The sequence below is a fragment of the Nesoenas mayeri genome (genome assembly GCF_963082525.1).
Source record: "Nesoenas mayeri genome assembly, chromosome: 2".
Taxonomy (NCBI): domain Eukaryota; kingdom Metazoa; phylum Chordata; class Aves; order Columbiformes; family Columbidae; genus Nesoenas; species Nesoenas mayeri.
The window spans coordinates 46,953,057-46,975,717 of NC_137543.1; the positions used below are offsets into that span (position 1 = coordinate 46,953,057).

Here is a 22,661-nt window from a genome sequence, read left to right on the forward strand (position 1 = left end):
GAAATACACAGTGACACTGTTTCATTCTTAGGGGCTTGGTTCATTAGTGGTATAATCTGCCACATATGTAGTGATTTTGCTAGGAAGAACACTAGCTTCATTAAAAAAAAAAAAAAATCAAGGTAGAATGCATAAGGTTTCTAAAATGGTTATCTGGAAGTACCTGAAAAGTAATAGAAGGAAAAAAGAAAAAAGCAACGTAACTAGCATCTATCCATAGGTCTGCAGCTGGCTAAGAATATTTCATGTTTTTCAACAATGATTTAGAAGAAATCTTTGCATTGTTATAAAGAAAGAGCTGGGTCAGTCAAATACAAAGGCATACATGAAACATAAACCAGCCCAGAATATTACAAAGAAAAAAAAGAGAGCTTAGCAGCAGCACTAACTTACGCTTGACCAATGTGACTGAGAAAAAATTCTAGCTGTGCATATTGAAATTGGGGAATATTAAGTGGGAGAAGTTAGATACTGCATTTGTGAAGATGTTTTGAGGTTAGAAGCCTTGTGCCCTAGCAGGATAAAAGCAGACTGAGGACTTGGGAATGAGACAGAGAAAGCTTCAAGAGTAATTAAAAGAAAATAGTTCCATCATAGAATAATTAAGAAACTCAATTTATTTTACCCAAGTGATGACTATGACATAATCATGCTTTGTAGCTATGTATATGGGGAGTAGATTCCTGATACCACAAGGTTTTTCAGTGGAAAATAGTAAAATGAGAGTTAGTGGTTGATAACTGATGCTAGATGAATTCAGGTTAAAAACAGGAAAAGAAAAATATAAACAATTCTGTGAGAAAAATTAGCCTTTAGAAAATGTTTACTAGGGATATTAATCTCCAGATTTATGCAAACAAAATTAAAATGTGTTTATATTTTGTAATTCAGGAGGTTAGGCTGGAGGCTGGTGGTCCCTTCACTGCTTACAGTATTTGAGCTACACAAATCTAAATCAGATGAGGAACTAACTCCTATGTATAAGTTGCTATTAAAAGGCATTCTTACTCTGAACATTCCTCCAAAAGGTTAATAATTAATTTTTTCCCCATAGTTTGCTCCATTTTTTTTTGTTTTGTTTTTATTTGTTTGTTTGTTTGTTTGTCTGAGAGTGCTTTATTTTCAAATTCATATAGGAGCAATACAATAAAAAAGCATTTATTTCTCATCCTCTGCTCTGGCTGCATATACAAGCAAGGTCTATAAAGCAATTTTGACACTGATGACTTCCAGAGTTTGAATATTTAGTTTCCCAAGCAATCTTTACATTACAAATCAGTTGCAATAAGAAAAAATACAATGAAGAGAAGAAATGATGAAGTGAGGGAGAAATAACAATACTTTAGGAGGTTGTCTTACTTGAAGAAGAGAAAACGGAAAGAAATGGGGCCCTTCTAGACCAGACTTTCTTCTCTGTCCCATCCTATCACTTTATTACTTTCAACCTGAGAGAATATGATATAGAGAACATAGGACGCTTAAGCTACAGCTTCTGTACGAAGCCTACTTTTTATCTCGAAAGTAGAAGATGCAGACTTCTGCCTTGAAATAAATAAGATTATTTGTGCAAATGCAGACCAATTCATTAGTTGAATTATCATAACAAGCATTCATAGCTGCACTGAACTGAAATGTGCATCTTGTATTTTACTTTTAAAGTCCCTAGCAATAATTCTGGAGATTTTTACTATCTTTATGACTATGCCATATTATGAAAGTGTCTGCCATTTCATTTCATTTTTCTTAGTACTATAAGTAATTGATACATTAGCTATTTTGATGGAATGAGCAGTAGCTCATCTTATTTAACCTGTCTAGTCTATAAACATCTGGAGGAAAAGGAGAGCAATCAAAACGCATCTCTTAAGTCTCCGAAACTTGCTGAGAGGCCAATCAGTTGTGGTGCTGGCAGAACGACAGGGAAATATATTCGAGATTCATGGACCGCTTGCACAAAACACGTTGGCAACTGTTCCACCTGCACTGGAACAGTGACAGTAATGAACAGGAGTCCACTGCTACTGCAAACCCTCCTTGCAGGGAGGGAAGAAGCTTCTCTAGTAATCAAACTACAAATATCTAGACATCCACAGGGTATAATACCATACGGAATATAAAGGGTAACCTGCGCGAATCACAGGCACTGTGAGGTAAGAACTTGGCTAATAAGTGGTTTTTCAGATAATTTTGCAGTGATGGAAAAAAATAACAGCTGAAAAATCCTGATTTGTTAAATGATTTCAATAAAATAAAGCACTCAGCTTTCAAATCTTAAAAAAAACATAGTTGAAGTAAATCTTGAAGCAACATATCAAGTGCTATTAACTTAAACAAATTTCAGCAAAGTATTATGCTGTGGGGTTTTTCTGGTTTATTAGCCAGGACAGTAGGAAAAGCATGTATGTTTTACAAAAAAAAAAAAGAGTGTTGAGGTTACCTGGAACATTTAATGAACTTTTATCAAAAATGTTTCACACAGCTGTATTTAATGGGTTTGTGGATAGGATTTTGTAACCATTGTACTGAGGTCACTTTTCTCATCAGCCTCTGCTTCATGTTTCTGTTCCAATGTAGCCTAGTTTGCTAGGTCAAAACACAAATGATAACAGAAGCAACATATATTGGTGTGAATTATAACAACCATTTCACCAGGTAGGGATGAAATAAATTCTGTTGGACCCAGTTGTTCCCTGGATACCTGAGACCTAATCAGGATTAATGAGACTTTTTGACCTGTGAACCTGAATCAATACTGTTTCACTCCTTCCTGTTTTTCTAATTACTCAGTTCTCTTTCTAGCAAGCAGTAGAATTCCTGCTTTATACACAGATAATTTATTTTTAAATCTTTGGAAATGTGTTTCAACTTAGCAGACGTGGCAGTCTAGCGAATAGTCTTTTCTACGACCTCTTGAGAGACAAAATTAGCAAGTTACTGCTTTAACTTCTCACTGAATTGTCACTGTTTTTTTCTGTATCTGCATCATTTGTAGCCTGTGATCTGATCAGCTTTCAGAAACCTATCTGTGGTCATGAGTGCAGGCGATGTTAAAAGGTTTGGTGGAGTATTACAAATTTCTAAATTTCTCTTTACTGATTGGTTAAATAAATCTTCCATTTATCAGGTAAAAACAAAATTACAGGAATATTAGAATTAAACCATTTTTTTCAACCAGGTATATGGTTTGAATTACATTCTTTGTAAATATTCTGCACTTAATATTTATGTTTTCCTGATGTTCAGGAATGTTTTCAGGTACCCAGTGGGAATTTTTTTATTGTTGTCAAAGCTGAAAGTAAATTCTGAATATAGACAGCAGTTGTATGATTTTTCCCTTTTTTCACTCTGCTTTTCTGCTTATTCATCTCATCCCAGCAATTAATTTTTTTTCCATTTTACTAACCTTGTTCTACAATTAAATACTGAATGCTGTTTATGCTTTGTTTTGAACAATTGCAGCTGTCTAACTAGAAGGTGACTGAATTATAATAGTTGAATCTGAGAGTTTTTAGTATATGCAACGGATTCAGAATATGAATAATGATATGCTATGAATAATTGTTTTCTTTGCTGAGAACTACCTCACCTTCTGAAAAGGGCAACATTTGGTAAATGAGACTGCACACTGTACATCCCATATGTATAAGACCTGTGTTTCTGGAAAGTGGGGGAATGTATTATGTTCATTCATTTAAATCTGACCCCTTGGGACGCATCAGATCTAATACAAGTTCAGTGATATCATGGCAAAGCAGCTCACCTTGCCAGTAGAAAATGTGTGTCCTGCTCAGGTGGAAAGGTTGGTCAACACTCCCCTCAACATCAGGATTTTAGTCTGAATGCATGGGGGTGAGGTAGAAACAGGTGACTAGGTTGGATCAGATTTCTTCTCCTGAAGATAATCTGAGGTGTAAAGTTAATAATAAGGAATAATAAGGTAGCATTATGGGATACTGAAAACAAAGGCTGATAGCCACAGAACTCCTAAGAGATGGCGCTGATCTTGAGAAGTTTTAGATATTGGATTGGTCTATTGTAGGTGAAAGGCAAAATCCTGGAGTGCCAGATCTTCTGCTGAGGCCAGTGAAGTCAGTTTTGCTGGAGCAGAAACAGCCTCTGTCCTAAACCTCTGGAGTTCATTCCATTTAAATCGTCAAGGAAAGGTTAAGGGTGACTCACTTTTGGTCTTTTTTGTGCTGATGTGGGAGTTGGCGTGATTGGAAATTGGGGCCAGACAAATGGCAAAAACAAAGCATCGTCTTCTCCTTCCCCGATGAATCCTCTGAGCGACTTCCTAAGGAGTCTGCTGGACCTTGCGTTTTAGGTCAAGCATGGATAATTGCTTTAATTTTGTAAAGTTCAACAGTTCGTATCAGATGGTGGTCATGTTGTGTGACCTCTGTGGCCTCTTAGGAGAGGTTTCTTATGAAGTGTCTTATATCTCTGAATCTCAGATAACTTCTTAGTATAAAGAAGTTTCTGAGAAGATTTTTGTCTTGATTTTGGTGGTGGAAATATAGAAATAACTACTTGGTTTTAGTAATGTACACAACAGGTTTGGTTTTATTGTATTGTATTGTATTGTATTGTATTGTATTTTATTTTATTTTATTTTATTTTATTTTAATGTATTTATTTATTTTATTCCGTTCTTATTTACTAAATTAACAGATCTACTTGAAAATTTCACCTTTCTGTGGTGGGTTGTAAAAGTAGCAGTACTGCTAAGCTAGAGCTTAGGGATTTCTCCTGTAATATTCCATTCAGGATCACACAGGTTGTCTCAAGTTGTCTCTGTACAACTTTTTTCATTTTAATGTGTTTAATTCATGTGAATGCTTTTAATGTGGTTGACAGGCGAAATAGAAGCACATTATCTGGCATCGAGCATTTTCAGAAAAAAAAGAATAATTCAGGGTAATTTAATGATTTGTAATATCAGAACTTTTGAAATGTATCCCTGCTTTCTTCTTGCAGAACTATCCCTTGTACATTAATGGATAAGCTTCTGCACACAACACAATGCTCTTTGACTTCCAATTAATTCTTCCAGTAGTTTCTATTTATAGAAGGTGGAGTGACATGATGTTGGAGATGAGCATTATTTCAGTCTTTGTGCTCCAAAAATATGCCTTTCTATAGCCAGAGTGAGAAATCAGATTAATTTCCAAGAGAATTCTCCGTATGACTGAATAATGATAGGACATCAGTGCATCCATGCATGGGTGTATAGCCAGCTGACTTTACAATTGCGTGCCGAAATGTCAATGGGAGCGAAAAAAATGAGAGATTAGAAATGTGTATACAGAAATATTTATTCATACATGTGAACAAGTGATTGTGGTCTAATATAGTATTATAACTTCCAAAGTCTTCAAAAGTATGGCCATGGCAGAAAAAGAAGTTTCTGGTTTTATTGGTAAAGGCCTCTATTTCTTCCTTATTTCAGAAATGTTTCATGCACTGTGAAATCATCAGCATTTCTGTGTGTACCTTTTATTTGCTTAATTTTTTGTCAGAGCTATTGAGGAATAAACTTTTTGTTTAAAAAAGAGATTTCTGAGATTTTTTTAAACTAAGGCATAACAGTTTGTCTTTATGTCACATATTTAGTAGATACAGATGATTAAAAAGAGTGCAGAGCTTTTAGTATTAAAAAAGTAATTATTGAAAGCACAATTAAATTTATTCTGCTTCTAGTTCCTTAGTGATATGTTGATGTTACCAACCTGACTTGAAATGAAACAGTATCTGCTGGTTGTCACAAATACTTTACATTTAATGTTGAATTATTAGCCTGTGTTCATTTATTGATTTTACCTCCTCCTCCCTGCTGCTCCATCTGCTACATACTTTTCCTACTAGGTTATTTCCTATCTACCTTTTTAAGCTAATATATACAATGTAGGGAAAGACCAAAGCATTGAATACTTAGGGAAAATGTTATTTGGAGAAGACGGAAGAACTGAAGTCAACAGAAGACTATCTGAAGGGAGAAAATGAGAGATTTATAACATATTCACAATGACAATAGCGTAACTAAGTGTGAATTTTAAACTGATACATTGAATATAGATGTCCAGACCTCAGTTGTTGTTTAATTTGTGGTAATTAACATACTATTAAAAGTTTAGAAGTTGTAAATAGATTTTGTAGATTTTTTAAATTTTAAATTTTAATGGATTTCTTGTGTCTTAGTAAGTTGTTCTAGCTGTTGAGGGAAGGTGAGAGAAAAATACAGAGAAAGTATTTTTCAGACAAAAAATTTTACAGGTAAACACAGGTAAAGTATTTTTTCAAAAATATCATTATGTAGTTCATCAATCCAGACAAAAAAAAGAAAAAAGAGACAGTGAAACTTGTAGCTATCTGCCAGCACAGCATGTTAGGGAATGGTGAGTGGTTTTTGAAACATCAGGATGCGGTTCTTTTCTATTCTAGTTCCTATTTGAAGATGGTTTTATCCATGTTTTGTAAAAGTGATGATTTTACTTTTAAATAATAAATTGACTAAATATTATTTGTTTTTAAAGTGTTTCTTAATGTAACCAACTCTCTGTTTTCTTCTGATGTGTAAAATGAATCACTGTACTTAGCTGTAAAATTACTACAAATGTCTGCAAAAAGGTGATGCTTGGAAACCACTGAGGTGGCAGGTTCCTGGAGAATTCCTTGGGAATTCATGATTAAAATGGCTTTACTGCTCCTGAGAAGGCAAAACTTTAGTTAAAAATTACTGTAAAAGAATAGCAAGAAATATTTACAGTGCTCAGAAAAAAAGTAAATTTCCAAACACTAAAAGTAAGAACTATTGGAATGGACTATTCAGGTGATTATTAAAATGCTGTTTAATTGAGGCATTTTTTTATTATTATTAGCAAAGATGGGGTCATTCTTATTTGATCATCACTTCCCTTATTATTATAATTATTTTTTTTCCTTATTTTGATAACACACAGAAGGCTGAAACACTTATTCTTGCAATTCTTGTCAGTTCACAGAGCTGTCACACTGGCTTCACACAAGCTCTGGTGCTGGAGATAAGTCAGAGTGGAGATGAGTAGGGCAGGCTCTGGGGACTATGCTTTCCATAACAGAAAGAGAGAAATAGGTTACAACAACCTTGAAGTGATTTTCATCTACAGTGGCAGGCAAAAACTGCTACTACTGGAACAGGGATAAAGTAAATGAGACAAGTAGAAGCCTCATTGTCAGCAGCACAAAAAAGAACCCAAAACATTTTCCTGACAGTTCTAAGTGAGAGCTTTTTCGTCTCCTCAGAAAAGTGGGGGTCACTCCTATCAAACGCAAATTGGCTGGATGCTTTCTGGATGAGGGACACTGCATCTATTGGGAATATCAGACTGTTTTTGTCGTGTCTGAACAACTCTTTTGAAGTATGGAAGTTATGGCTTAAATGCTCCCCTACCTCAGTCCAGCTGGCACTGGGCACTTGGAATAAAACTCCCCTTTTCTCAGCATGGCGTTTCATTGCCCAAAATTAATCCCAAAGACCACAAGGATTAAGCTTAAGAGAGTCTACTTCTGACAAGTGAGCACACAGCTTTGGAAAACTGGGAGCTCAAGCAGATTTCCATAACTCATGACCAACTGAAGATCTGCATCTTCTAGGGTAGAATGTCTTTCGTTTCAGCAAATATGAAATCTGCTTTTCACAGGAGAGAGCATTGAAAATGGCACACTAACATCTGAAATGAGCTCAGCCTTTCTTTGTGAATAGATTGCCTCAGGGAAAAAGCAGATGAATGTCCTGTCACTATTTTTGTCGCTGTCTCTTGAAGGCAGTCACATGCTGCAGCACTAGCCACCAGGAAAATGCTAGAGGTGAGGCTTGGGATGTGAAATCTTGCTGATACTGCTTCTGCTTAATGAATGGAACAAATATTGGTAAAAGGATTAAATAATAAATAGTGGTGTTATGCACTGGGCTTAAAATTCCTCCTGAGTGAACACCTGGTGAACAAACATACAGCACCTTTGGTTTCAGTGGAGGTGTCCTGGATTATAGCAACAGAGGGAAAGACAATTGTATGTCAGAACAACTGATGGGCCACTGGGATAATTAGTAGATTATAGGAAGTTGTAGGAAAGATGGACAAGCTGAATTTAGATACTCTGCCTGAGACAAAAAAATGCAGCTACAGGGTCGTCATTTAATGTGCATACACACCAGTTAGTTAGCTAAAACACAGTGAGTTTAAGTGCTATGTGACTGGGAGCTTTAGCCATTTGCTGAGATGACTTCATTCCTCTGGGTGTTGTTTTCTTGGACATTTCCCATGTTGCCCTCAAATGAAACATGTAAGGCTGTGCTGCTGCCTCATTGCGAGCTGCTCTTGAGTTGAGGATGGAACAAGAGACTGTTACTGTCCACAGGGATCAAGCAGGAGACAGGACCTTTCCCTTTGCCACAAGAAACTCAACGGAAGCAAAGAGAACATGAGAAATGACTGGCAGTGATAATACGTTTATCATTATCCAGGGTAAAGGCCTGTGAATGTATCTGGAGGAATTTGCTGAGTTTTTGTCATCATATTTTTGTGGTAACTTCAGTTTGCCAAGAACTAATCTCTCTAACACTGGTAAAGACAATACAGCAACAGCATCTCTGAGAGGAGGAAAAGCAAACAAACAAAATCATTAGCCTTTACTAGACTTACTTTCCTTCTGACTGTGCGCCACCTGAGGTCTTTGCCCTTCAGTTGTGTGATATGTTAAACCCTATATGTGAGAGCACCTGTGTGTCTGGGTTTGGCTCTAGCAGGTGTATTGCAAATTTATTGCATGTTACTTTCCTTATGTTGATCCTCTGCATGGGCAATAAGGTCTGAACTGTGTCACAGGGCTGGTCTCATGGCAGGGTCCTTGAATACAGGAGTGACAGAGGACAGTAAGAGATAACTATGGCATTTTTCTGAGTTATACCAGTATGTATCTCAGATCAACATGAAGACAGCTGAGAGAAGCTTTTTTTCATTAGTGTAACCCTCTTCACAAAGGATTTTGCTAGGAAAAGCTGAGCAATATCCCATTGACTTGACTCATCACACAGTATGTCTCCCTGATTAAGACTTTATACTAACACCTGTAGTTATGTTCAGAGTTGACACATAGGATATCTGGATTATAGACTCTTAAATTTAATAAAACTCTTCCTTAAATTTGAGAGAGTTCAGTCTGTTGCGGTTTAAAGGGAACTGGCAGGAGTTGCACACTAAAGGAAGACTGTTGATTTACCTTCAGCCTCTAACTCTCTCATATACTTTGCCAATTTCTGGGCCAGAGAAGCACAAATTTCTACAGACAGGTTTACAAATACACTCAATGAGACAGATTCAGAAAAGTGGAGAGTGGGGACTGGAAATAAAAGTGGAGTAGTGGAGTGCTTGTGGAAGACAGAAAGAAAGAGAATCTATTTGGCTCATGCCTACATAAGGTTACGAGTTAAATGTAGAATTAAGTGCATGTATCACACACATTCTTGTCGCCACTTGCTAGTTATCTTGATGCTTTTCCTACTTTTCTCTCTCTGTTTTTTTTTTTTGTTTGTTTGTTTTGTTTTGTTTTGTTTTGCTTGGTTTAGGTTTGTATTTGCAGTTCTGTATCTGCTGTTGTTAAGATTTCCTACCTTGGCTCCTACGGTTGTTGTAAAATGGTGATGAGCAATATTCTGGAAAAAAAACCTTGTTGAGCCAAGTCAAGTTTTCAAATTTGAATGCACCCTTGCTCATCAATTGCATCTGTAATGTTGTGACATTTTCAGATTTGGATGAGTCCCTCAAATTAACAGAAATCAGTTTACCTCAGCATCGGTTCTAGGTTGTGATTTCACCTGTAAACTCCACAGAATCACAGAACGGTTGAGATTGGAAGGGACCTCTGGAGGTTGTCTAGTTCAACTCCTCTCCTCAAGATGTTTTTTTTAATATCTCTAAGGATAGAGGCTCCACAACCTCCCTGGGCAACGTGTGCCAGTGCTTGGTCACTCTCACAGTGAAAAAGTTTCTTGATGTTCAGAGGGGTCCTCCTGTGTTTCACTTTGTGCCCATTACTTCTTGTCTTAGTGCTGGGCATCACTGAAAAGAGCCTGGCTCTGTCTTCTTTGCATCCTCCACTCAGATATATTAATTCATAAAATGAAATAAAATGAAATAAAATTCTTACTGTCCTTTGCTCATGAAACAGCTTACAGCCTTGCAGAGAGACCACAGGTGTCTGCATGGATATTGAATTTCTAATACTGTGTCTGGTTTTGTTTTTCAGATGAGTCCATCTTTCAGTAACTCAACATTCCAGTCCAAAATAACAGAGTCAGCTGATATTTTTGTTGGAATATGTTATATGGTGTTTGGTAAGCATAATTTCATGGTGTGCGTGTTTGTAGAGCTTTGGCAATATTTGATGTGGTAAGGAGACTTGACTGTAAAAGTCAAGTTTGTTTCTGACATTGATGAATGTATTTTGTGTAAGTCACACAAAATATCTGAAAGAAAAAATTATATGCTTAAAAAGGAAAAAAATAATGTTTTAGGTAAAGCCTCTTCCCTCCAAGAATTTCACAATGGAAATGTACATGAACAGGGATGGCTTTGATCATACAGTCAAACAGATCTCAAAGTGACTATGATGTCAGTTGGTGCCTGCTAAAAAACTGAGCAGGTAATCCATACAAGATCATACATCATAGGAAATAAAAGCAAAAAATTAAAATTGAATTTTTTCTAAGAAAAAGTGTGATGTATGACTCTCCTGTAGTATAGTAAACCAGCGTTCCCAGAGGAAATAGTTGTCTACACACCGTAGAGACAATACTTAACTACATTTTCTCTTTCATGCGTAATTCAACATTCTTGCTATATTGCCTGTCATTAATAGGAATTATAACAGGCACCTCTGACAAAATGCCTCGAAGAGAAAGGAAGAAGGGTTAGTGAATAGAGAGCTCTGGACCTCGAACTGGGAAAATGTGTGCAGTGCCATAGGGATGTTGTCTCTGGCTTAATTCATGCCAGCTTCCTACAGGAAATATTTTTTTTTTGCAGGTCAGTTAATTTAATGGATAAATTATTTATTAGTTCTTTGTAGACAGTTTGAAGGGAAAACAAAACAAAACAGGAAGAAATCAGAAAAAAAAATAAAAAAAACCAACAAAAACCAACAAATAAGAGAAATCCACAAATATAAAAACCAGACAAGTTTATCTGATAAATGCTATGATGACATCACCCTATTCCTGTACATGGAAAAAGAAGAAAAAAGGATGTCTAAAAGTAACTATTTCTTTGTATCGTGTATTTCTCTGCAGGAATATGTTCCTTGTGTGGGAACAGTATTCTCCTATATGTCTCCTACAAGAAAAAGAATTTGTTGAAACCAGCAGAATACTTCATTATTAACCTTGCCATCAGTGACCTTGGTATGACCCTGACGCTGTACCCTCTAGCAGTAACCTCCAGCCTTTCACACAGGTTTGTTCACTGTACATGAGATATTTAACATCTTTGGCAGGCTCTGGAGGTCTGTCAGTGATGAAGACTGAATTACTCTGTCACTTTGCTTGCCATCAAAGTGGGAATTAATTAGATGGATTGAGAGGCGTATGCTCTGTAAGAGCATCTTTAGGGACTGCTGGTGATTATTAGCACTTTTGTCTATTTGACGTCACTATCTTTTTGATTTCTGTAGAGCTGAGACTTTTTTCCAAACATCCTCTTCCTACTGCATTTACCCTTTGTGGTTAGTATTATTCAAGTGATGGTGAAATGCTTAATTTTTTATTTTTGTTTTTTTTCCAATTTGACAGTGAAATTTAGTACTACAAAAAAACCAACTCTGAATTTACTTTTGATCTCCAAAATCAGTGGTAGTGATGGTGCATAGAAATGTAGTGTTCTGGATTAATTTTGAGGCCAAAACTCTGAATTTAGAACTTCTTCCATCTTTCCCACACGAATTCAACCTCATATAATTGTGCAAAATCTATCTTTTCTGATCTTCTTTTAAAATTTGGGAGGTTTAGGAGGCTCATTACGAGACCTCAGGTAGTATTTGTGCAACTCATGCAGTATGAAAGTGTTTGGGAGAAGAGAACTAGATAGAAAAAGTAAAGGAAGATCAGAACTGGTTGTTAGGAGTTATTCTGCATGGTTTGGGAAAGAATGATCTTTGTAATATTTTGGTCTATCCCAGTTGTTGCAGAATGTCCTGTAACTGTACAGATGTGAATATGCAATGCTGATTTGGCTTTCCGAAACACTTTACTGAGAAAACGAGGAATAAGTCTTTAATAATGTAATCAAGTAGATTATATTTAACAAGATGGAGAGCACTTCATCCAACATAAACCCTGGGAAACATTCTGTTTTCAGCTAACCAAAGTGAAAAAATATATTTGGTTTGGAGTGAAAAAATCTCTCTCTGTCCTACTCCCATCTAGTGCTCTCTCATTTTTACATCAAAACAAAAAATTAGAGAAAAACATACAGTAATTACTTGTTTTTTACCACATTATTTTCTGTGTTAATAATGAACGGGGCTTTTGATAACTGCTACTGCAAGTGCTGCTGGTATCTGATAGAAAGCAAGGAGGTATAATGATCCAGATCAAAGTTTTGTTCTTCTGGAGAGCTTTCACTAGAGAATGTGTTGATTTTGATGAAAACTAGTTTTAAAAATATACATGATGTTAGCAGAAACAACAATAAGCTATATTATTTTATGACCTAGGCCTACTAGTGATAAGCATTTAGATTTTTCTTTTCAGTATTATTGTCATTAAGATATACTCCTTTGTTTTACAAAAATAAAAAAAAATAAATATGAATCATAAATATAGAGCAGGACATGATTGCTGTAAGGTTTTCAAATGAAAATATCTTCTGTAGTTGATTGCTGACCAACAAATAATTTAAGCATGCAGTTTTATTGAATTTTTAAGGCTACAAATGCAAATATATTTCTACCATTTACTATTACAATTACGAAAGACGGAGAGCATCTAAGAATTAACTTTCTTGGTTATTTTTCAGGTGGCTATATGGGAAACAGATTTGCTTGTTCTATGCATTTTGTGGTGTGCTCTTTGGGATCTGCAGTCTCTCAACGCTGACATTACTGAGCACTGTGTGCTGCCTCAAAATCTGTTTTCCAGCTTATGGTAAGTTAATGTTTCTGCCCTAGATTGCTCAATTTTTCATGTGAACACAGACCACCATTTTGGAGTTGCATATCCTAGAGAACAGTCTTCTAGAATATCTCTTACATCTGGTCAAACAATGCTTATTTCTGTGATCATTGGTAATTAACTATAGGGCTAGATGCATGGAGTTGATTACTTCTAAGGTCTTTTAAGTCAGGGTGGTAATTTGGAAACACAAAATAAGAGTTCCATGGCTAGCCTGAATTAATTATTTTTTTCAGAGTTTATTTCTACATTTTGATGGAGATTTATTCATACAGGTTTATGTTGTGCTAAGTATCTAAATGTATTAGAGAATTCAGTTATTAATTCAATTAATAGCTGGGTCTGTTCAGCCTGGAGAAGAGAAGGCTGAGAGGGGATCTTATCAATGTTTATAAATATCTCAAGGGTAGATGTCAAGAGGATGGGACCAAACTCCTTTCAGTGGTGCCCAACAACAGGAAGAGGGGCAATGGGCACAGACTGAAGCACAGGAGGTTCCATCTAAACATGGGGAGAAACTTCTTTACTGTGAGGGTGCCAGAGCACTGGAACAGGCTGCCCAGAGAGGCTGTGGTGTCTCCTACTCTGGAGACATTCAAACCCCACCTGGACACATTCCTGTGTGATCTGCTCTGGTGAACCTGCTTTAGCAGGTGGGTTGGGCTAGATGATCTCCAGAAGTCCCTTCCAACCCCCAACCATCCTGTGATTCTGTGATTTTTTTTCACAATTTGTTGTAATCCATGCCCTATTCTTACAAACCTTGAATATACTATACTATTTTGAACACCCATTAAAATTATCCGTCTTAATTACCCTGCTCAATGGCTAGCATATGGGAAACTCCCTTCAGACATGTCAGCTGTGCTAATCTTCAGCATTTGTTTTGTATCTTCCAGGGAACAGGTTCAGGAGAGAACATGGGCAAATCTTGATAGCCTGTGCTTGGACCTACGCAGCAATTTTTGCCTGTTCTCCCTTAGCTCACTGGGGAGAATATGGAGCGGAGCCCTATGGCACAGCCTGCTGCATTGACTGGCATTCTACCAATGTCAATGCCGTGGCCCTGTCTTACACCGTAGTCCTCTTTGTTTTCTGTTTTATTCTCCCTTTTGGAGTAATTGTCACTTCCTACTCTCTTATTCTGGTAACTGTGAAAGAATCCAGGAAAGCGGTGGAACAGCACGTCTCTGGCTCTACCAGGATGAGCAACGCACAAACCATTACTGTCAAGGTATTTGAAAGTCAGCCTTTGGCAAGCTGTTTTTAATACAGCTGCGCAGCACTATTTAAGGACCAAGAGAGTTCCTGAGAAGGGAATAAAGATGGAAACGAAAATTGGTCTTTACTATGTTTTCATTTCAGACAACCCTATCTTCTTGTGCAGATTTGCTGCATGGCAATGAGTTGGTAAACATACAAATAGTAGTTGTGTTGTTTCTGAAGGGGGATAAGCTCATGGAGCTTCATTACTTGTGAAAATTAGTATTTCAGACTTTTGATCAAAAGGAAGGTTAAAAATTAGAGCATTATGTAGAAGTGAGTTTGGGTCTCATGCTCTTGAAGTAGTGCTTATGAAATCCAGTCTAGTTTTGAGTGGGTGAATTCTGTTTGCCCAGCTGCAGATACCAGAGGATATCCAGGCTTAAGTTTTATATCATTAGAGATTTTAAATAGTAGTGTAGAGGTCAAATTCTCTTGTGTTTAACTGAACAAAGAATAAAAGTCACAGAAAACCATATTTCTGTAAATATTTTTGAACCAAAATTTCTGCAAGTTTGTGTTCTACTAGATTATACAGTAAAATTAAGCCTGTGGTTGCAGTATTTGTTATGGAAATTGTTTCCTGTTGCCAAACTATGTCGCTTTCCTTTCCAGGAGAAGATCAGCATTAGCTTGCAGCTAACATCTGGTGTGCTTCCCTCCTTAGACAATGTATCTCTTGAAAGACATGAATGTTTCTTCTTGACTCTGTTAATTTTCTCCAGTGAGAAAATATTTTTGTTGTTGTAGTTGTTTTCTTCTTAATTTCAATGAATCCTTCTCTCATTTATCTAGTTGCTTGCTTAGCATGTCCTTCTAAGTATCTTCCTTTCCACCCTTCTGTTTTCTGCTTAGAGTCATCTTTGGTCCTTCTCTTCTCTCTCTGTTCAGGAAGATGAATACTCTAATTTGCAAATACAACTGGATATCTCACAGATCTGCTGCTGTATGGATGATCTTATTTATCTTTTTCATGATAGCAAACTTGGTCTCTCTCTGGCATCTCTCTTCAGATTACCAAGTGCAGTGTAGTTGCACTAGAGATCTTAATCTGCCTGCTCTCTCCCTTTGAGTATCTTGGTTTTGAACACTGTGGGAAACACCATCCTCCTGTCTGCTGCATGGTCTCATCACCTAAATATCATCCTCAGTCCAAGCAGTTTAAGAACTAAAGAGTTATGTCCACATCTTACCTACTCCTCCTTTGTAATAACTCTTAGATGGAACATTTCCCAACTAAAGCTCTTAAATATATTCCTGCCCCACTCCTGGATATTCAGTAAATATTCATTTTTCTTAAGTATTTCATTTGACTACAGGATACTATAATTTAACTCTTTAATTAACTTTTAAGACCCTTCATAGCTTATCCTAATTGACTTCTATACTCCTGCTTAGTGAGACCAAGATGCTGGCTACAGTATATGTTCACAACACTCAGAAATTTGCAAGCATGTTCAATACTACTTGTCATTCTTATGAGTTCCTTCTAATAAATGCTGGCAAAATGAAAATAATATCTACTTCAAAATTTCATTTATGATGTTAACATAAAAAGACACACTGTTATATCAAAGAGGTTTATATTTATTTGGCTGCTGGAACACTAGCAGAACTCCTTATCATGTACTGACAAGTATTTATTCTTTTTACTCTCTGATTTTTTCCCCTCAAAATTGCTTTGATCTTCACAATTAGATTGTAAACTCTTGAGTTACTCTAAGACTACTTATCTGCAGAGAATCTCACCTTGGAATAATAATACAAACAACTAGTTTTATATGATAATCCCTTGAAGATACCTGCTAAGAGAATGGTTTAAGTGAAATTCAAAAGCAGAGAGGAGATAAGAGACTTCTTTTCCCTTAAGAAACTCCACTAAAATATTCCACCCCAAATATGTCAATTTTGTGGTGTACTTGGAATGATTATTGAACTGTAGTTCTTTCTTCTGGATTTGAGCTGCAATACCACCTACTTTGTAGGACTTGTCAAATTAAAGACAATTTATAGACCATTCTTCTTCTGGCCTTTTCCATCCTGGCTCTGATATCAGGTCACTGTAGCTTAGGGGTCCTGGTCAGGTCTGACCTGTACCTCTGCTGTCTGATCCAGCTTCAGCTGAAGTGCTTGGACTTTGCTTCAGTCTTGAAAAACTAAATTCAGGAAATTGCTTAGGCACTTAAAACTGGACTTAGAGACTTAAGAATTCAGCTAAGCCCAGGTATATGGTTATGGAAGCTCCTGCTTGGCAGCTGCCTAGGCCAAGAAAATGCCACAAGTTCCTCTGTAATACTAAAGGTTTCCCGGGTTCCTGCAATTTGCTTTAAGCTGTACTGCCCTGAACACTATGTGCCCATCTCTTTCCTAAACTGTATTAATATAACCAGGTCATAGCATTCAATTTATGCCCACTTTAGTCTATTTGTTTATTAGTAATTGAATATTTTTATTAAAAAATCAATAAAATACAGATAACATTTGCTATAACTGATATACTTTCCATATTAAAAGATCTGTCTGTAGTGTTTTTTTTTCTGTGCTATTTTAGAATGACAAAAACTATACGGGAACTGTATAGTGCTATTAGCGCTTTTGTGCTTAGGTGGGCTAACTACTGATATTGCTTTTATTATTAAATAGTGTCATAAAAATTAATTATAATGCATACAGAGGACACTGTTGTTCTCATGTGGTCTCTTCACAGCTGCATGGGTTTCCCAACTTCTGGAAAAAACATGCTCTGAGCATATAGATAAGACAGATAAATATTAAAAATGCAAATAGAGAGATGCAGAAAATTGCCTCTTCTCCAAGAGTTCCTTAGGATTAAACCATTTTAAAAATGCACCCTAGGTCCCCCTAGATGTTGCAGGGGCAAAACCACCATGACTGTAACTTCACGTGTTATCAAATATTTGTTTAAATACCATCTCTGAATTGTTTACCATAGATTCAGTTTTAATCATGAGGGATAAGCCTGAGAGACTGTGTTCAGTTTTTGTTGTGATTCAGACTTCATGTGTGACCTTGGACAAAACTCCTGGTACTCAACTTGAATTTATTTGTGGCTGTAATTTATGATACATCAGAAGTACCTTATTTAAAACACTGAAAAGGAGAATGTTGAATAATTCACATCTCTCTTCTAATGTTTTTTATTGAATAAACTGATTTTTTTCTTAGTATGGAATGCAAAGATTTCCAGAGAAATGACAGAAATCTACACACCATGGAGTTTACTTGGTCTTAAATTAGGTTTATACAATGCATGAAGATAGTGTGTGGGTTTCCTTACTCCTCAATAAATAATTTTTTTTCAATTAATATAAATTTCACTACCAATATTAATGGAGGATATCTCACTGCTCTGAGACTGAAAGTATTATATATCCACTGGTAGAAGTAATCTTGAAAGCTGTGGCTAATTACAGGTGCGAAGATCTATGAGCATAATAGAAAATATAATGAAATAAAATTGGATAAAGGTTACTCTTGAAAGAAGACCTACAGTTTAGAATACCAGATGCTAAATCTGGATAATTCATTGTAATGGGCAAATCTACTCCTGAAGTGAAAGAATTACAGCTGTTTAATGCCTTTCTTGATTTTGTTCACCTTAAACAGATACTTTAGTTGTAAAGCACAGCAACATTGCAATTTGCTGCAGGCATTTCAAAGCCATTTGGAGAGAAGTGGTCCATGTGCTGTTTCTAAATGCATGTGAAGGGAGAAAATGCACATGAAGACACAAACACTCAATGCTCAACTCACAGTTACCTTACTTATAATATTGAATGCATATGTACAAAAGAATAAGTGGACAAAATAGTGCCAGACTGCTTAAAAAAATGCTACCAAAGGTCTGTTCCAAGGTTTTGAGAGCAGAGTAATCTTTGGAAAGAGGCCAATTTACTAGTTTTAGAGCAGACACCAAGATGAATCAAGTATTCTTTTCTGAACCATGGTACTGTAGCAGTAGTTTACTCTTTTTACTTTTTTACTCTTTTGTACTTTGTTGAATGAAGAGAGAAGTAAAATTCATGACTTGAATTTTCAGCGGTTAGCTTGTGAATTTCTAATTTCTTTTACTTCTTCTGTTTTAGCAATGCATTGGATCACTGGCTTATTATTTTGCAGAAAAACAAAGCAGAGGTTGTAATAGTCCCTTGAGGCATTAAAAAATCAGTGGAATTAATTTGCTGCTTATAAGCATGCATTTGGACTGAGTCTCACAGATTTTGAAAATAGTTGCATTTACCCTGTCAGAAACAATTTGTAGGAAAAACTTTATATTCTCAGCAGAATAGCTTCACCCATATCAATTCCTTTAAAAGTGAAAGAAGAAAGCACCGTTTTATTTTCTTTGTCATAACCTTATCTAATTACCTCCTAAAAGCCCATTTCTCCTTCTTTGCAGCCTCTGGGAACTGAGAATCCTTTAAAGCTGTGCTGCAATAAGCATATTGCATAAATAAATTGAGAAAAGTTAAGCGCTTGTTGCAAATATCCTTTTCTGTTTTGCAGATAAGAATGAATTTTGCTGCTGAAGTAAGCAAAAGGTTCTACAAATAAGACAAATGATGGACCATATATGATCCACAAGAAGAACAACATGTCATCTTCTCAATTTAAATGACATGATCTCAGGAAGGCTGGATTCTTCTAATTCATTAATGTTCAAGTCTTCTTATTCAAAACCATTTTGCAGTATATTTCTTAACAAGCAGAAAATTTACTTCTGACTTTCTGTTCTAAAATCATTATTATTACAGTGAAATATCTTTTATTAATAATTTTGTACCAGGAACATTCGTATGCCAACAAATTTCTCTGTTATATAAAGAGATACTTCAAGTCCAGACACACGAGATGCTGAATACTCCAAAATTCCACTTCCCTGCCTATTCCTAGCATTGGCTTCAGGCATGTTGGATGAATGGGCCCTGACAGCCTGCAGATTTGACTCATCTGTGCCTGCAGGCTCCAACCGTTCTGCGCTTGGTGAAAGATCTGTAGGGGCACAGGGTTTTACAAGAAATCTGTGGACATTAAAATATCATTCCTGAACTTGAATTGCAATCCCAAAATATCATTCCTGAACTTGAGCAGAAACTCCTTTCCATGCTTTCTGTACATTGGTCCTCCTTGATGAAATTCTTGATAATCCTGACAATCTTAAGCAATAATGTTGTAGTCTCTGTACAAGTATAATGATAAGTTTAATGTATTTTTAGTAAGTTTATTATCTAGATGGAAGAATTTTCTAAATCTTCTTTGCTATAGTAAACAGGTTGATATAGTGGACCTTTACCTGAGTTCCAAAGTTGTGTGTGTGAAAATCTTGATGTTCTTTGCCATCTCGTGTTGGCATCACTGGCTAGTCCACTCCTCATACCTGTCTTCTTGGAACCATGTCAGTAATTTTGTTGATCTTAAGGAGATGAAGGCATTTCATCAAGGACTCGTCTTGAAACTTCTTACCATAGGCAGAGTGTGTTAAGTTCTTTTCTGCTCTGATGTATTAAACTTCAGACTTCTCAATATGTGGCATGACAATATAAGTAATGATAACAAAGTCTCTTTCTACATTCATGTATGTATACATATGGTTGATATGCTTAAATACCTCAAAGGGAGTTCCTTTTGCCTAATTGTGCTCTGCTAAAACTTAGTAATTATCTTAAGTACATCTTGAAAATTGTCAGTGACAAAGACCTGAGAACAATCTGTCACACCTGTTTTAGACATAGAAGTCTCTCTGTCCATTGACACTGTAAAGAACCTAGACTGCTTTAGATTTAGTATGTAAGTTTTTTGACAGCTCAAGCTATGCAAGATTAATCCCCTCCTTGCTGTAGAAACTATATTGATGCAGTCTGGGAAGTTGGCTATGAGCTCCTTGAAAATATGTGCCTATTGTATTTTATTTTATTTTATTTTATTATTTTATTTTATTTTATTTTATTTTATTTTATTTTATTTTATTTTATTTTATTTTATTTTTTCCACATGAACAAGGTAAAGCTTATTGCAATCCCAAAGCTTAATTGCTGTCATAAATAAGCCATTTGGGAAATGCACCAATTGATTCTAGTACCCATTTCTTCTTGTTGCGATTCTAAAGAGCCAAGGCATATTGCTTGCCAGAGAGACTGCATTTAGTTTCAGTCTTGAATACTGTTCATGAACAGTTGAGGATTACAAAAACCCATGCATATTGCACCAGTATATCCATAGGTAGATCCAGACCTTCAGTCAAGAAATATAATGCTATGGAAACAAAGAGAAAAAATAAGTCTACCCTGTCTTATGGGTTTGCCTCTTCATTGTTTCTTAACTAGTCTCATTCTGTCATAATACCTCATTTACAGTTCTGTCAAATCACTTTAACTTTGGACTTCATGGAAGCTCTAACAGGTTATCACCCACAAATTTCTGTGCCACTGTTATTATAGCAGATGGCTTTGTAGAGAAATGCAAGAATTCATAAACAGATTTTAGCCTAATAGCAAAAACAGTTAAATGACACAGACATTCCTTATAAAACTTGTGATATATATTTCTTGGCAATCACCATGCATTTCTTCTTACAAAATAAAATCTGTGAGACTATCAAACTTTAGGGAGAAGATAATAGCATTTGGAGGAGCTCTCTACATCTTAAAAGAGTCTAGTGTGTGTTCCTCTGGTGCTAGTGTTCAGAGTTTCTTTCATTCTCTCTGAAAACAATAATGTCATCTGTCTTAAAAGAAAAAAACCCATGATTTTTCCAACCTTCAATCTATAGCCAGAACCTCACTGAGAAAAGTTGTGGATTTGCAATTAGCTGAGCTAGTTAGCAGCTCTGTACTCGCACTTGCAGAGGGCAACTCAGGCAGGTGGCACAATTAGCAGCTGAAAACCAGAGTTTTCTTGGCACTTTAGCGAAGAGAAAGAGAAATGTAGGAGCTGATACATTTTAACTGAAGCTTCAGGCAGAACTAAGTTTCAGATAGAATTAATTTGCTAGACAAATCTGCGTTTGGAGAGCAGTTGAAATATGATGGAAGGCTTGGGAAGACTCTTAACAAGGAGGTTCAATTAGGTCGTATTTTTATGTGTATACTATTTTGTTGGCTATTTTTCTCTTGCATGCAATTTTTAAACTCACTGTTTTCTCCTTTTCTCTGCAAGCTGAGTGTTGCTGTGTGCATCGGATTTTTTGCTGCCTGGAGCCCTTACGCCATCATTGCCATGTGGGTAGCTTTTGGATCAATAGATAAGATTCCTCCGTTAGCCTTTGCTGTGCCAGCTGTCTTTGCAAAGTCCTCCACACTCTACAATCCAGTTATCTATCTCCTCCTGAAGCCAAATTTCCGAAATGCCATCTCCAAAGATTTCACAGTTCTTCAACAGTTGTGCATCAGGAGTTGCTTTTGTGTCAAGGCACCACAGAACTACATATCAACTTCAAACACGAAACTGAGAACACTTAAGGCCAAAAATGAATTCAGCTGTAATTCTCTGCCAGTTGCTGGAGAATGTTCTTATTTCCCCCATGAAAAATGCAGTGATACTTTTGAGTGCTTTCAAAGCTATCCAAAATGCTGCCAGGAGAGGCCAAGCACTATGCAATGCCCTCTTCAAGAAACGTTGTCCTTGAAGAGCAACCTCCAAGCGAAAGTGAGACAGGCCAGTAAGAAACCAGTAAAGGTGGTTGTGCAGGGAGAAAAAAGTACTGAAATTGATACATTGGAAATCACCTTGGAAGCAGTACCTGTGCACTGTACATCTGCAGACCTCTAGAGCTTCTTGTGTGAAGCTCTCTGACTGTACTGTTATTATACTAGATTTACGAATGTAACTTTTTCTGAAGAGTCCTTCTACTACCCCATTTTCTAGACTATTTTTCTGTTTTTTCTCATACTCTTTGATGAGTCATGTGCTACAGCATGGACATGCTATAAATGCTTTCTGACTCTTGCCATGCCAACATTAGTACATGGGGCTGTGTTCATATCATGACCTATGTCAGACAAATCCTCTCTGTGTTTTGTAACATCCTTTCACTCTGTTTTCAAGATAAAACACTAACCATTGAGAGATTTTCCATAAAGAATTTTACGCTTTCTAGACTACGTACATTTATAGTCTGTCTGTTCAAAAGAAATAACTCAGTGCAGAGTTTTAAAAACACAAGATCATGCTGGTT

At 36.3% G+C, this 22,661-nt stretch overlaps 1 protein-coding gene across 1 annotated transcript; it reads left to right on the forward strand.

Annotated features, from left to right (window-relative positions):
• Nucleotides 1-10,284: 10,284 nt before the first annotated feature.
• LOC308037768 (opsin-5-like) lies at nucleotides 10,285-22,255 on the forward strand (the record flags this gene model as incomplete). Its single annotated transcript, XM_080339765.1, has 5 exons — nucleotides 10,285-10,372; nucleotides 11,327-11,489; nucleotides 13,050-13,177; nucleotides 14,104-14,438; nucleotides 21,644-22,255. 5 exons carry the CDS (start codon nucleotides 10,285-10,287, stop codon nucleotides 22,253-22,255), a joined length of 1,326 nt encoding a protein of 441 aa, XP_080195891.1.
• Between the last annotated feature and the right edge of the window lie 406 nt (nucleotides 22,256-22,661).